Below are 14,909 nucleotides of genomic sequence, written 5' to 3'. Positions count from 1 at the left end.
TTTCTCGCACTTCTCCAGCTCGTGTGTTTTCGGCGTTGGTTGCTTTGCATAACTCCTTCAAAAGTAAAAATTTTGCAGCCTACCAGCTGCAAAGTGCAGGCAAAGTCATGTTGATTGACCATTTCTCGAAATAGCCAATAATGGCCTTATGCAAAAATATTATGCCCTGCACTGTAATCTTGCTAGGTCAGTCGTAAGAAGATATCCTTTACAGATAAGTGTGATAGACAGAGCTTTAGGGATGTTAAAATATAGATAGAGACAACCCAAAGCCCGACGTCACTAAGTTGTTTCTATCCCGGCCAAAACATATGGGAACTATGAGAAATTTACTTTTATTCGAAAGCCATTAATAATGCTTTATGCCAATGAAGAAGAAGATGCTTAATTTCAAACTCTGCCAATGACCAATTCAGACACAGATTGTAAATAATTTCCAGGGTTTATTTTTCGTGTGGCCAGAACATTCAGTGGCCAAATACCAGCCATGACCAAAAGTGCTTATATATTTTGTAGCTAGACTTAGTGATGTAGCTAGCTAACATGAAACGGAGCTTGATACTTTTTTTTAAATTCGTGCATTTTATCAGGTAAGAATTATTTTATTATAAGTGAGAAAAGTGAGCTGGGTAGCTATTTCACGTTTTAGTACTGATTTGCCCTTATTAGTCAAATTTATGTAACCAGCGAGCTAGCTAGTTACAAAAAATAGTGCTTTTACTAGAGCACCCCTTTTTTTTCTTAAGCGGCTACCAACAAAAAACCTTTGTCCTGCTTTGCGTAATTTTTCCATAAGGTCGGAACAGCAAACCCCTTTTCGTTTGGGGAGGCTAAAAAGGGGGCTATAAATAAGTTCTAAAGGATACTTTGTGTGGCTGCTTCTATCGGGATAAAAATATATTTGTCACATATATTTTTTAAATATATTTGACAGAAAAGTTATCAAAGCATGAAGAAAGTTTATTATTGCCGGCATCTAACGGTCAGGGTGAACTGATAATTAGCCTGTAACAGGAATGTTACCCGATACAGGATAATACGGTACATACAATATAAATTATACGCTAGAGATCGTTTTTACTTTAATTTCCATAATTCTTTTCGATGTCCATTGTAATTAAAGGTTTCTTCATGTTCTTCACAACCTACTAGGTCTTTCCCATTTTCTTTTTTTTTGAACTCAAAATAGTTCGTTGTTTGATAATACAACATCGAGTTTAATTAGTCGCTCATACGACTTATTATACGGTAAAATTAATATCTTTCTTGCACAATTGTTTCTTGTTTTGGTTTTCATTGAAGTAGAATATTATGTGAATCTATATAGATGGCTATGGGGAGACCAATAACGAAAAAAATTGTGAAAATGTTGGTAAAAACGATCCCTATCCGATAATTAGCCATATACGTACCGTGTAATTATCCTTTTACAGGCTTATTATCAATTCCTCTTGTCTGCCTAATTTTCTTGAAGAACTTTCTTGGACTCACCAAAAACATATTTCCAAGGTTTGTTAGAAAATACTTGATATTTAAAAATATCTAACCCACTAAAAACATTCCGTGGTTTTTATAACGTGAGAAACTTCAGAATTTACCTTCATCTCAAAAATTCTTAACAGAACTTTTTTTGCTCTATGATTTTCGTCTATAGACATATGGCCAATAGATGGTAAACTTCTGTTGTTGGCTGAAAAACATAAAAAGATGTTGGAATTATAACAACAAATTAAAAATATATCTATCCTTGTTCTCGACAACTTTTCAAAAAATAGTTTACAAATTTGTTACTGTTTAACGAAAAAAAAAAAAAAATCTTTAAAAAAATCTTAGCGTACTTTTGTAAGAGGCCTTACAAAGAGGGCCATCGATTTTTCAAATCCATAAATTTAATTGTGTGTTTACCCTTTTTAAAAATCAATTTGTCAATGGTAAATTTGGAAAGTTGGAAATGTTCAACTTTTTGAATCTGAATGATCAATCAGATTCTACAATGTGAAAAATTGCAACTAATCAGGCTCTCCAAAATGAAATCCAAATTTGAGAAATCAAAATGATAATAAACAATCAAATTTGTCGAATTTCAATAAATGGATTTCAACAAAATGAACAGTGTATTGTATACAGCTTTCAAAATTGACAAATTGAATTTGTCAGATTGGATTATAGATCACCTGCTTAACATGGTACTTGTTTAACAAAGATATCAAAAGCCAGTCTGATTAAGTTTATATATAGCTATATATATACCTTGTGCATCTCATGACATTAATTAAATTCCCTTTTCAAATAAAATAGACAAAGAGAGGATAAAGATACAATAATTAAAGCAACCTGGTATTAATGTAGTTTATGGTAAAACTGTATTTTCAGATAACTTATGGTGCGGCTCGTGTAGAAAATAATGACATCTTCATGGCAGCCTTTAGGTGTTGATGTATATAGAGTTATTAACAAAGTTGCAAGAGGCACAAATACGTTGTTTCCCGAGTTTCATGTACTGCCAAATTGCCAAAACGCGCTTTTCCCGAATTTTTTTGAAATGGAGTGTTGCGCATATGGAGATTATTAACTAAACGCGGAAAATATCGAGTAAGATTTTTGTTTCTCATTTTTAAAACGTTTTTTCTTCTTCACATTAGCTGTTATCAAAACATCCATCATCAGCATTTTCACAAAAATACTACACTTCGTTCATTAAATTGAACTTGTTTGGAAGTTATTAGATTCGAATCGGTTATACATAACAGGATTTGTATCCTGGTATTTACCAAATTTTCAGATCAGTTTTAAAATTATCCGGTTAAAGTTTTAACCATTATTTTAGAATACTATATGTAAATTTTTTCATTTTTAATTTTCCTTATTTAGTTATATTTTACCATTGCATGTTAATTACAATAATTAAGATTTAAGATACTCAATGATTTGTTTACCCCATAATTCTTGGTTTTCAAGGATTACTTCAAATTTTACAATTTTCCAGGCTTAGACAGAAATGTTCGAGCAGCAGAGCTTCTTGTTATTTCTTTCTCAAGAAATTGTAAAGCCTTTACTTTGAAATATTCATGCGTTCTTCTTTCCATCGCTTCCACAAACTGTTCCGCCTCCCTAATTATTCAATATATGTTCTGCCACTCTGTCCACCCCACCACACTCCGTTTACTCCCTCCTCCGCTGTTTATTCGGTACTCACGAGGATATATTTTCCGCAGGACTGTGAGAGAAAAAAACATCAATGGCTGGACAATATTATTTCGTTGTATACGTGCTCTCTCTAACAAGTGTTGGCTATATTTGACGATGGAGCTCTTTTGTGCCCAATCGCAATCTAATGAATTAATAATAAAACCATACAGAGAACAACGATCAAACTAAAAGCTGAGTGAAAAAGAAGAAGTTTTATTAGACATTAAATTTTGTAATGGAGTGTAGAATAGTGAAAAGTGTTATTGAATTTGTTTTTTTCTTATGTTATAAGAAGGAATCTTATGTTTTTATGTATAGTATGTATCCATCCTCGTTCCTAATTTATTGCCTGATGTCAGAGCCGCTATCATTTACTTAACAGAATTCGTTGCTTTGTATATATACTTGATCTTATTGATATACATATTGTTTTTTTAACACATTGTTTGTCAAAGTTTTAGGAAAGACCAATGTCAAACATGTGATTTTTGTATAAACTTCCTACTTATCTCAAATACTGATTGTGAATTTTTGATACTTTAGTCTGGTTTAGACTTAATAAAAACCTGACTAAATAAATAACCTTTAACAGAAGCTCCTTAAATTTTCCTAAATGTCATGCGAGAGTAGCTAATTAATTGCTATTGTTCTGAAGCAACAACACGAAAGCAAACAACAACAATGACAGATATTGTTAGAAGTATATTTCTCTTGTTTTATGTCATAACTACACTTGAGTTTGGGGAAAGGGGGGGATGCCAGGTTTGGTATCAGGGGGGCCAAACCAGATGCGTGTGTTTCCATCCTTACCCTTAGTAAGACGCCAGTACATGAAGTGATTGATGTACATAAAAGAAAAAAGAAAAGTATATATTAAAAAGGTGGGTGGGTGGGCAAACCAAATTATTAGCAAAATGTGATGATGGGAACTAGTTGACTTAGCTGCTCTCATTTCATAGGCAGCCAAGGCAATCTTAGGGGCCTGGATCTACAACAGTATTGGTTAGTTACCTTAAGGGCCTGGGATAGGGAGCACACCCTAGTATTCATGCCCTGTGACCACCCTTTTCACTAGTCTACCATTTTAGATTTGGAAAAACATTGGGTTTCTAAAGTATATCCTTCAGTGACACTAGTAGCCATCTTTGTTCATACTTGAATACTGAATGCAATCAAAGCCAAGCCTCTCAACAAAGTATAATTACTTACTTCAGGAACCGCAATTAACCTGTGATGAACTATTGGCCCACCAACATGTAAATAATAAAAAAAGAATAGTCCGTAGTCACGTGGTCTCACTAGTTTCTATTTTTTGTGTGCAGAATTTTCTTTTTCCAAAAATTGTTTGCTGATTATTGTCTTCTCTCTTTAGTCTTCTTATTTTTTAACGATAAACACTAACGCTTTTCATCCACTCATCGTCAAACCACATTACGTAATTTTGTTTCATTTGACCAATTTCTCGCCAAAGTTTGAACAGATTGTTGAGCGCACAGAATTTTCTTTCTGTCGCTTTACAATTTCGCGCTTAAACTCGCAAAGTGGAGATTCGATTTAACGACATTTCGTCGGTTTGGTGTAGCGTGTGAAAGAAGAATGTAACACCAGTTTTGAATTTGTGAATAAGTGAATTTCTCGTACATAAAACGTTCAACTTGTTCCCAACGTCTGTTGTCTCTTTTTGTCTCGCCTACCCAATATAAATAAAAATAACAAAGGCCACGAGGTTGATAAACGTCACTGATTTAAAAATACAAACTTTAGTTTTTCCAATCTCCATAGATCTACAAAAAATAGTGAATAATAAAACAACCGTCGACAAAAATGGTGTAGACAAAAATGTGCAGAAGCAACACTGGGAGAAAAGAGGGTAAATTTCTTTCTTTATATATATGTACATTGTTAGTTGTAAAAATATATTCCATTTTTATAAAATTTATCTTTTTAATTTACATTGGCAGTTCATGGAATAATCGAACGTAATTAAACTAAACGACAACAGAAAGATGGAGAGAGCTTCAGATGCTATTTGCTTTTACTGACGAAACGCTTCAATGTTTTCATAACTTTGCTTTTTTTCTCCTTCGATGGTTGCTTGAAGCTGCCATTATTGCTTTCGGCAAAGACTTCGTCTTCTTTCATATTGCTCGAATTTTTACTTGAAATTGTCTCTGTGCTGGATATAGAAATATTGTCTTTATTCAAAGATCGCGATGAAATCGATGAGTCTATTTGATCGCTACTAGTTAAAATTTGGTCCTTTGAATTGTTCCTTGATTTTCTAAAAGAAAATCTTTTTTGTCTTTTTTCATCTTGTGAAGTGTTTAGAGTATTCAATTCGTCCCATGACAACGTCTTTTGAAGTTGACTGTTTTTGTTAAATATCGACTTAAAAACAGGACCAGCACTCCCGCGTAATTTCCCTCTTTTAAAATGTTGGGGCGAGTTAGGAGTTTTTAAAGAAGCCGCCGAACTCTCTGATTCGGTAGAAGGACAGCGTTCAATCTCCTCCTCAGAGGCTATAGAAGAAGTGATACTAGGTATGTCTACTGATACAGGAGAGCTTACAATCATCCTGTCATCGTCTATGGAAGAATCTCTAATCAAATCATTCAATTCCTGTACATTATCATTTACATCATTCTTTACTTCCTCTGGTGGGGGAGTTTGAATGATAGCTAATTTACGTCTTGCATTACTGGTTTTTCGTGTTGGCACACGTGAATGATCAGGCGTGTCGTTGGCTTTCGTTTGGTCAGATTTTTCTTCGTTTGAAGTGTTATCATCAGCATGAGAGTGTTGTTTGCTTGTTTTCTTGCAACTGCTGTTAGTGCTCGATGCTTCTTCTTTGGACCAGAACTGTGAGAAAACTGCACCAAGCGAGCGTCTCCATCTGAGAGAAAAAACAGAAGGTCAAAACCTCTCGCACTTCCTGTGTTTCTTCACAGAATCAATTCATCAAAAATTTGGAAGTATAGCTAAAAGGGATGAAAGGTCACTTACGATTTTCTCGTATCTGTATTTCTTCCCGATAAATTATTTTCATATCTTTTCCTCATAATAACACCACCGTTTCGACTATCCTCACTTGTTGCAGAAACCATCGACATGGAACGTTTACCAGCACGCCACGTTGATGAGCGACCTTTTCTTGGAGAAGTGTCGTCCTCCGGTGATTCGTCTTTTGGTTCTCCAAAACTACAATACCCTTGATCAGGATCAGAAGGTTTCCCTTCGTTGACAGATCCAAGTTTTTTCGTTGACCTATCAGAAATATTAGGCACAATTAGTAATGCCTAACTGAGTACTTTTTGTCATCCCGAGGAAAAACAGAGTAAAGGGTTCTACTGTAAATATTTTTTTTGCTAGCCAGCGGTAATACTCTTTTAGAATCTTTTATTGTTTTTTTCAGGCCAACTTCAGGTTAAATTCCAAGCTTGTAAACCACTAGTCTTTATCAGTGGTATCTTTTCAATGTCTTAAACTAAACCAGGCAGTTTTAGACAAACACCTCATTACCTTTCATTGTGTGCTGCAATAACGTACAAGCAGCAAAATGTGTTTAAGTAAAGAAATCAGCAGGATTATTTTTAAGTTAACAACAAAATGTTTCCTCTTACTTTGTTATGACAGACGAGCGCTGTTTTCTCTTTTTACTTTGAAGTTGTCTTGACATCTTTTTACGTCTGCTATCACTAGCTGAATAAAAAGCCATGGAACTGTGGATAGAGCTATTTAACGATGATATCAAATCCTCCATTTCCTTCATTGCTTCACTAATGAAATATTTGTCTGGATGTTCCTCGTCTGTGTATTTCGATAATTCCTAAATTTTAAAATCAAAATACTATAGATTAGCGCGGTATCTCCATTTGACTAATTTTGACCAATTCCTTAAACACCTTTTCTTGTGTGTGCGTTCAACCTGTTTTATATTCGTAACATGCTACAGAATTTGACTCGATATACTTACTCTAAGCAGAAGTACATATCTAGGAAGTCTTTGAACGGGTGACAAAAGAAAAGATGGTAAATCGAGTCTTTCAACAACGGGATTCTCATAACAATCCTGAAACAATGAAGAAATTGCGATTAAAACGACACCAGCAATGACGACGACGGCACGACGACGAAAAAAGAAATAACGACATTAAAATCAAAACAGTAAAGACAACAACAAAACAATAATTTACCTCGAGAAATTTTCTAAATTTTTGTGAAGATCTTGTGCATTTACTCAGAGTACTGATCGACTTTGGAAACGCATTTACATACGACGTGTATATATCCAACAAATTTGCCGAAGCGGATGTCATCTTTGCAAAAATATCGCCGATAATTCCTCGCCAGTCCGCGTTATTCATACGTTCCTGAAGTTCTTGCATAAACCAAGTATGGGATGTTTTGATTTCATTCAAATGAGAAGGAAATAAAGAATTTAAATCTTTTTCTGTTATTATATTCGTTCCTTCTAGCTGATTTCTGAACACCTAAATTAAGCAAATAGTATGCAAAATCTACGCTTCAACATGATTGGTCGAATAATACAAAATAACAAATTTGATTGGGTAACGCGAAAAGTGCGCGAAATTGTGTAAGCTTACCTCATTTAACGTTTCTAAGCAACAGATGTAATTCTTCTCGGTTTCTAAGATTTCGTCCATAATTAAAAGTCGTTTGGTTTCTCTCCTTTCTTTCTCGGCCTCCTTATTTTTTTCAAAATGATCTTCATCTGGGCATGTCACGTCTGCGCTTTCAACAACTGTGTTTTCATGCTCCGTGGTGCATACGTCATTTTCAGTTAAAGGTACATTTAAACTAGCTAAAAGTTCATCTTTAGCAAGTGCTTGTAATTTTTGTTTACTTGATGTTGGTAAAGCTATAAAATTAAACAATGAACATTTAAAATACACTCGAAGTAACCAACAATACGAAACTTAATTTTAGCAGTGTGAAATATTGCACGAATATGATAGTACGGTAAAAGCGTAAAAAAGCCCTGGGGACGAACTTACGGCACCCCTGCAGCCTAGGTGTAGGTTGTGTAAAAAATTGATAAAAAGTTAAAACACTTACATGATGCATTCGAGAGTCTGCGTTTGTTGTGGACACGAGATGCTGCGGAATGTTTTCTGTTGCATTTGTTTTGAAGTGTTATTGCATCCAGTAAAAATGGCTAAAAAAATTAAAATGGAAGTTATGGTCAAAACAAGAGAGAAAGAAAAGAACACAAAAAAAATATGAAAAATATGTAAGCCAAATTAAAATCGTTTTAACCAAAGAATAAATTACGGACCAAAAATATTTGCTAACGATAGATTTTACGGATCCAATAATGCAACAAATTTTCATGGTATTCTTACAAAAAAAATATTTGTTCAAAAAAAAACAATTATTTTGTTTATAAAGCAATATAGAAGTAACTAACTAAAGTTGTGAAAAGAGTGATTCCGTTCAGTAAAAAATTTTGATGTCAAGTAGTTGACACATTTTATTATCTTTATCCGAGAACATCCTTATCCGTGAAATATTTTTGTAACGCCATAAAAAACGTGGAATTTGAGATTAGTCGAGTTTTAAGTACGTCATAATTTATATATAAATCATACGTCGAGCACGGATTTCTTGACAGGGAAAATTTTTGTTTTATTTTCAATGTTTAATAACGACTTTTTATTCACCATTTTTATTGCACTAACTTGACAACATGTTCTGATTGGCTGTTTGACATACTACGTCAAAAATTTAATGAATAAATAGTGAGAAATATATCTCGTTGTTTTTCACGCCCGGTTTTTTTAAAATTATTGCGGGACAAACATATGTAAAAATAGAAGAATATATAAAACTTTTTAATATATGCAAGCTTTGGAAGCTTTGGCACGTACAACAAACAAAGTCAGATAATATGTCGAAAGAATACAATTTTGTGAGCAGCCGTCTTATTTGTTATAATAACTAGGTTACGCTTGTCAAATTTGGCGCGCTTTTTTATAGAACGTGTCATGCGTAACTTGATTATGAATAGAACTTGCATAAATTACGCAATATCTTCACAGTAATTGCATAATTAATGAAAAAATTTATCCGCATTTCTAACCAACACAATCAGTGTTTATTTAACGACATTTTGACGACGTAAGAAGCTAGATTTTTCCTTGTATGTGATTATTCAACGTATTATATTTAAGATTTGAATATTCGTTATATTTATAGAATTGTAGCCAAATATATTTAGATCTGAATTACTGTGCAAATTATCACACGTATAATTCTATGATGTATTGTGTTGGAAAGTCATGATACGCTTGTACTGGGTGAATTGCACGAAGAATGTCTTTTTTGACCTATATTTCCTGTTTGCAATACAAAAATAAAACAATATTGAGAACAAGGTACACTGCAAAGAAGGCACTTTCTAAAAAGCAACAATAAATTCATATTGCAAAGTCGATCTTATTCAGTTTTATTCAGTTTCGTTTTGGCTTTTCATAAACAAAACGACACAAATAAAAAACAAAACAAAAAAAAAACGAGACCAAACTTACCTCGCTACATCTCCGTACTGGCCTCTTCTGAAACGCATTTGATGGTTTTCGTCCAACAGCCACCTGTAGACGAGATGAGGAAGTTGAATAAAATCTCAGTAAAAAATCTTCTGGTATATCAATCTCTTGTGCAAAACCAAACGGTCTTATACCAAGACTTAAACTTCTGTCTTTATAAGCCGTCCTCATACTGAATCTATATAGCTTCCCAGAAAATCAAACTTTTATTTTATTGTTTCCATTGAATGCGGATGTATGTCTAACACTGATATATGTTCATAATTTGATGATAATGAGCTGACAAGAGATACTTTAACTCTATAATATTTATGGTGAGGTTCGCTAATTAGACTTCTCATCTTCAGAGGTGAACGCGCTAACTGTTGTCATTCGTACAACTACGTCATGATTTTTTCACACGCGTTATTGCAAAATACAAACGCAGAATTTACAACGACCGCGTTTTCACAAATTTGATGACGTTGTATATGTATAACTGTAGAAATTTGTTTGTTTTATTCATATTCATGTGAGAGGTTTTGAAACAATCCATCGAGATATATTGAACCTTAACCTTTTAAAATAACAAATCGAAAAGTGTACGCTAAATACTAACGACTCAGGGGCCAGGAGACCCTTGGGATCCTTGGGACATCGATGCGTTAAACGCATTCTCGTACCCAGAGCTTTTTGAGATAAACCTTAAGAGTTTGGTTCTTTCAAGGTTTATCTCTAGGAAATAGAATGGGAGCTAAGGGGTAAACAACAACCCGTTAGGGGGGGGGGGGACTGGCTTAAACGTTTTGACATTTAAATATTTCAGACTGTGAAGCATTGATGTTTAAAGTAAAGAAAGTATTTTGATGTCAGGGATTCAGGATAATTCTTGATTTTAAGTATCTAAACGTTGGATTGACGTTTAGTGTATACTTTTTGACTAATCTTGTATTAGATTGGGATAAGCTAAAATCTCGCACGAAAACGAGATTTATATGAAGCAAAAAATATTTTAAAATTTTTAAACTTTTCTTGTTGTTTTTTCTGAGCAATCTGTTATGCTTTGTATTAGTGTCAACCGAGTAATCAATTATAATATTGAAAATAATTAATATTATTTTCAAAATTTTATATCACAATGCAATCGACACTATGTATAAGAAAAAAAAAGCCTGGGAATTACCTCTCTAACTAGATTTATAAAATCAATCTCAGACTGGGTGCTAGGTTGTCTTTCATACATGAAAATACATGTTCGTTCTTAAATTTATTTACTGGATTTAAGTTGAATTTATAACCTTGTTGTTCGCACGCATAACGGGTGTGAGTGTTAACCAAATAAATAGACAAATAAATCAATAAGTCGACTTAATACACAAATAGACACACACGCAGTAAGAAAACAACATTCTCAACTACATCACTATCAAAATTCTCATGTTATGCAGTGTTGTGATAGACTATGTAAACGTTGACGCATGCACAACTTTCTAAATCTAATGAGTAATCTCTAAATATAACATTTCTAACGTAACGCACAGGGCACTTTGATTTTTTGAATTTTTTTGTGAAATAGGTTACCTTGCATTTTGGAATAACTGTAAAAGTTTTCCGTCTTGTTAAAGTCGGCTTTGACGGTCTGTCGGTTAAATTAAAACTTGTTGACGTCGTGCGTCTAAGCAGGCGATGATGTTGATTTTTTTGCAAATTTGACGTGAAAGTCGGACGTCTCGACAACGTCGGTTTTGACGGGTATTCGCACGAACTGGACGACTCTATCGATGTACGAGTTGCAGATCTTGGTCGAACATATCTTCCGTTAGCCGAAGTAAAAGTTCTTCGTCGAGACAAATTGGAATTAGCTCGATTTAACACGCGGGGTCTAGGCGACCCGAGGTCGATAGCAGCCTCTTCTTTCAGTGCTTCTCGAAATGTGAAGCTGGTCCTGGTTTTTAACCTTGGTCGTAACGGAAATGACTTCATATTAGCTGGTAAACTTGTTCTAGCGCTCAGCGGTGTTTTAACCACATTCGGTGGGGTGGAACTTCCGCTCCAGCTTCTATTTAACGGATCCGACATATTTCTACAACTTCAGTTTCACGACTAATTTTATATTATCTCTTTTAGTTGTATGTGTTATCACGAATATTTTTCTTTAACTTTTGCGGCAAACATAACATAATCCGAAGTAAACTGGCGTGTGAATTTTATGCACACATTTTTTATGCTAACTTCATATATAGCTACTTTCACATATACTTTACTTCATTTCACAGTTCCTAATTTATCCACTGAAGAATTTACCAGATGATGTTAATTTTTTCTTACAGTAGACAGAGCTAACTATATCTCTGTGTTCTGGTATTCTTTCTGTTTTGAAATGTCTTTTAAACAATTACTTCACGTATAAACTTTAAGATTTAGCTTAAGAAAACAGCTTTTCTAAATTCACTGGCTTGTTTATTTAACCGAATAAAAACAAAAGCAAAGTTTGAGCAAAAGCTTTTGTTCGCATAACAAAGGAAAATTAAAACATGAATGACATCAGCAAAAAAATCAAATGTTTCTTTTCTTACTTACAACTTGATTTACTTATTGATCGATTACGTAAGTATAACTTAAAGGAACACCAAAACAACAAAAAGTTTTTCAAGATGAAAAGAAGGTGGAGACGAGGTTGTTTTTGCCATATTCTTTTGAACTTGCAAGATATTTCACTTGTTTAACATGGACGATTACATAAGGGTGGTAATTTATCACCATGGTAACAAATATAAGAATAGAATATAAGTTCTAACTATCAGATACATGAAAATACAATCTTAATAATTTAAGAATAATAATAATGTTATTTTTATTTAGGTCAAACCTTATGGCGGGTATGAGCGATGACCGAGGATTTTTTGAATGATATAAAACAAGCAAAGGAAAGAAGATGGAGGTCATTTGCAAATATCTTTTCACGTAGCTCCCGAAGAAAAAGAACTGAAGAAACAACCTCGCTTCCAGGTCATTTTGCCTTTATGATAAATTCAGCCGCATTGTAATAACGGCTTAAGGCATTACACGCTGGAGACGAGGATGTTAAATGAGTTTATCACAAACCTCGGCAGCTTCCATTTTGATATAAGCACCAATGAGTGTGCCCCTTCTTGCTTCGAATCTTCTTTTACCTCTGTAATTTCCTTTCAGAGTTGTTGACCCCATTATTGTCGCCCTTCTCTCATCCCACGTCGAGACACTGCACTGTAATTGCCACGGTAAAAACATGGGGCGCTTCTTTGTACTGGGCGAGTCGGGTTTAATTGTCTCGCTGCTTGGACTGGGTGTATAGTTAGTACGTGAAGACATATCGTCAATACCTTTGAATTTTCCTCTCATTAAGATTGTATATTGTAGAATCCTCTTTCCTTATTACTTCTCTTCTATTTTGTACAACCTTTTTTATATTTATCCTGACGCGTCAAGGAAGATTACTTATGAATTGGTTTTCTCTGTTTCCTTTCTGTTTTTATCTTATTTCCCAGATCAGTAAGTTTTTTTTTATTTCTGCATATTCGTGTTGTTGGTTTTATGTTAGATCAGCAACAATAGCAATATTGGATTTGGGCTTACGAAAACACAAAAGACGCATTTAAACATGTTTAGCTTTAAACAAGCAGTTTCGAACTAACAAAGAACGTTACATGACAACAAAAGATCAATCACGTCAAAGTAGAAAGTAAATTTTTTGAGTAGTCTTTCACTTCACATAAACACGAGACTTCATCATAATAATCTCACAGAAGCATGCGATACAGGCACCCATCACGATGCAATCGCTCTAATGGTGCATTAAAGTTATCGCCCACAACACAAGTAACTAATGAACTTCCTTCCTCTAATTATTTTGACTAATTTACAAGAAAGTAGTTAGCTTGCTTCGCAGGAAGTTCTATAACTACTACCCTTAAGTATTGGGTAATGTCTACATTGTTTTACCTTGACTTTTAGTCATTGCTTCCCATCAGGAAATAGCATGCGTGTACACAATTAATAATTCATCTTCGTTGGGTCAACGCTGTTGTATTTATGAGGTTCAAAGTACAATTAAGATCAGAATTCAAGTTAGTAGGAAATTCAATAATTTCGTGAAAGAGACCTTGTCTCAAAATATTACGAATCGTGAAGTGCTTTGCACGAAATTCATAATTTCAATATCACGTCATTGACGTACGTCAATTAAACTGGACGTCGTATATTGAATTTTGACGTTCTTTTAATAAACTCCAACGGAAAGACATAAAGAAAAGAGATTATTTTTTTTTAAATTAAATATGTCTTAAAATAAAGATAATACTACTAAGGTCTGTCTGGAATTGATAAGACAATTTGACAAATATAAATAATATAAATGCATTGCGCATGCGTAGAATACTAACTTTAATTATAGCCTGCTTATGTTCTACATTGGCAAGCAACCTCGTTCCGAGATCTCCATTGTTGGGTAATAGTTCAGAATATTCAAAATCGGTTGTAATTATATAAGTAAAGAACGTATTATACACGTCTTTTAAAAAACTTGATGAGTATAAATGCCCTTGTGTTTAATTTCATCATATTATAGTGTCACATGTGCTTGTTGAGGTGTCCTAATTACAACATTTTTTTTTGTTTTCAACATTAATTGGCTCACTTACAATAAAAATGACTGGAGGTGAAGCAATTTAAAGACATATTCTAAATTTTTGCATTATTTTCCCTCATACTTTCTTCCACTGAGGATGGAAATGTTCTACAAATGTTCTTAACTTTTTACCACTTCGTAATGTTCCTATAAAATTAGTTCTTAAAAAAACACTGTCTCGAAATTTTTAAGGCATTGGATTAATTGTTTTATTTATTGACTCTGATTATAGAAATATTAGTAAGTCTTTGCCAGTAACTTTAATTTCTTAACAGAGTTCTTTTTGTTAGCTATAGCACCTCGTTGTCAGTTTCCTTGCTTAGCGCCGTTTTAATGGAACGATTATCGAAGTCAGAAAGAACGCCGGGAACGAAGTTGGTTACAAGCAAGAAATTAATGACTTAACATTAGCATAAATCTTTTGCTATTAAAAATTAACGTTTAAAACTCAACCCAAGGTTACAAAAAGACCATGGGAGACTGGGAATGACTTTCGTTGTAAATATATG

At 33.8% G+C, this 14,909-nt stretch overlaps 1 protein-coding gene across 2 annotated transcripts in view; it reads right to left on the bottom strand.

Moving 5' to 3' along the window:
• Positions 1-5,049: 5,049 nt before the first annotated feature.
• The window catches only part of LOC130657988 (uncharacterized), a 36,024-nt gene continuing 26,164 nt past the window's right edge, over positions 5,050-14,909 (bottom strand). For both annotated transcript variants that reach the window (XM_057460999.1, XM_057461000.1), the window contains 8 exons: positions 9,738-9,800; positions 8,266-8,365; positions 7,794-8,068; positions 7,383-7,679; positions 7,163-7,258; positions 6,810-7,015; positions 6,193-6,453; positions 5,050-6,082 (listed from right to left, as the gene is read on the bottom strand). In XM_057460999.1, coding sequence (XP_057316982.1) covers positions 5,215-6,082; positions 6,193-6,453; positions 6,810-7,015; positions 7,163-7,258; positions 7,383-7,679; positions 7,794-8,068; positions 8,266-8,365; positions 9,738-9,800 — 2,166 coding nt within the window. In that variant the 3' untranslated portion in view covers positions 5,050-5,214. The remainder of the gene's footprint in view (positions 6,083-6,192; positions 6,454-6,809; positions 7,016-7,162; positions 7,259-7,382; positions 7,680-7,793; positions 8,069-8,265; positions 8,366-9,737; positions 9,801-14,909) is intronic.

This window comes from Hydractinia symbiolongicarpus, chromosome 9 (assembly GCF_029227915.1).
Source record: "Hydractinia symbiolongicarpus strain clone_291-10 chromosome 9, HSymV2.1, whole genome shotgun sequence".
Taxonomy (NCBI): domain Eukaryota; kingdom Metazoa; phylum Cnidaria; class Hydrozoa; order Anthoathecata; family Hydractiniidae; genus Hydractinia; species Hydractinia symbiolongicarpus.
Note: the sequence above shows the minus strand (reverse complement) of the source record. Positions and strands in the feature narration are given on the sequence as shown.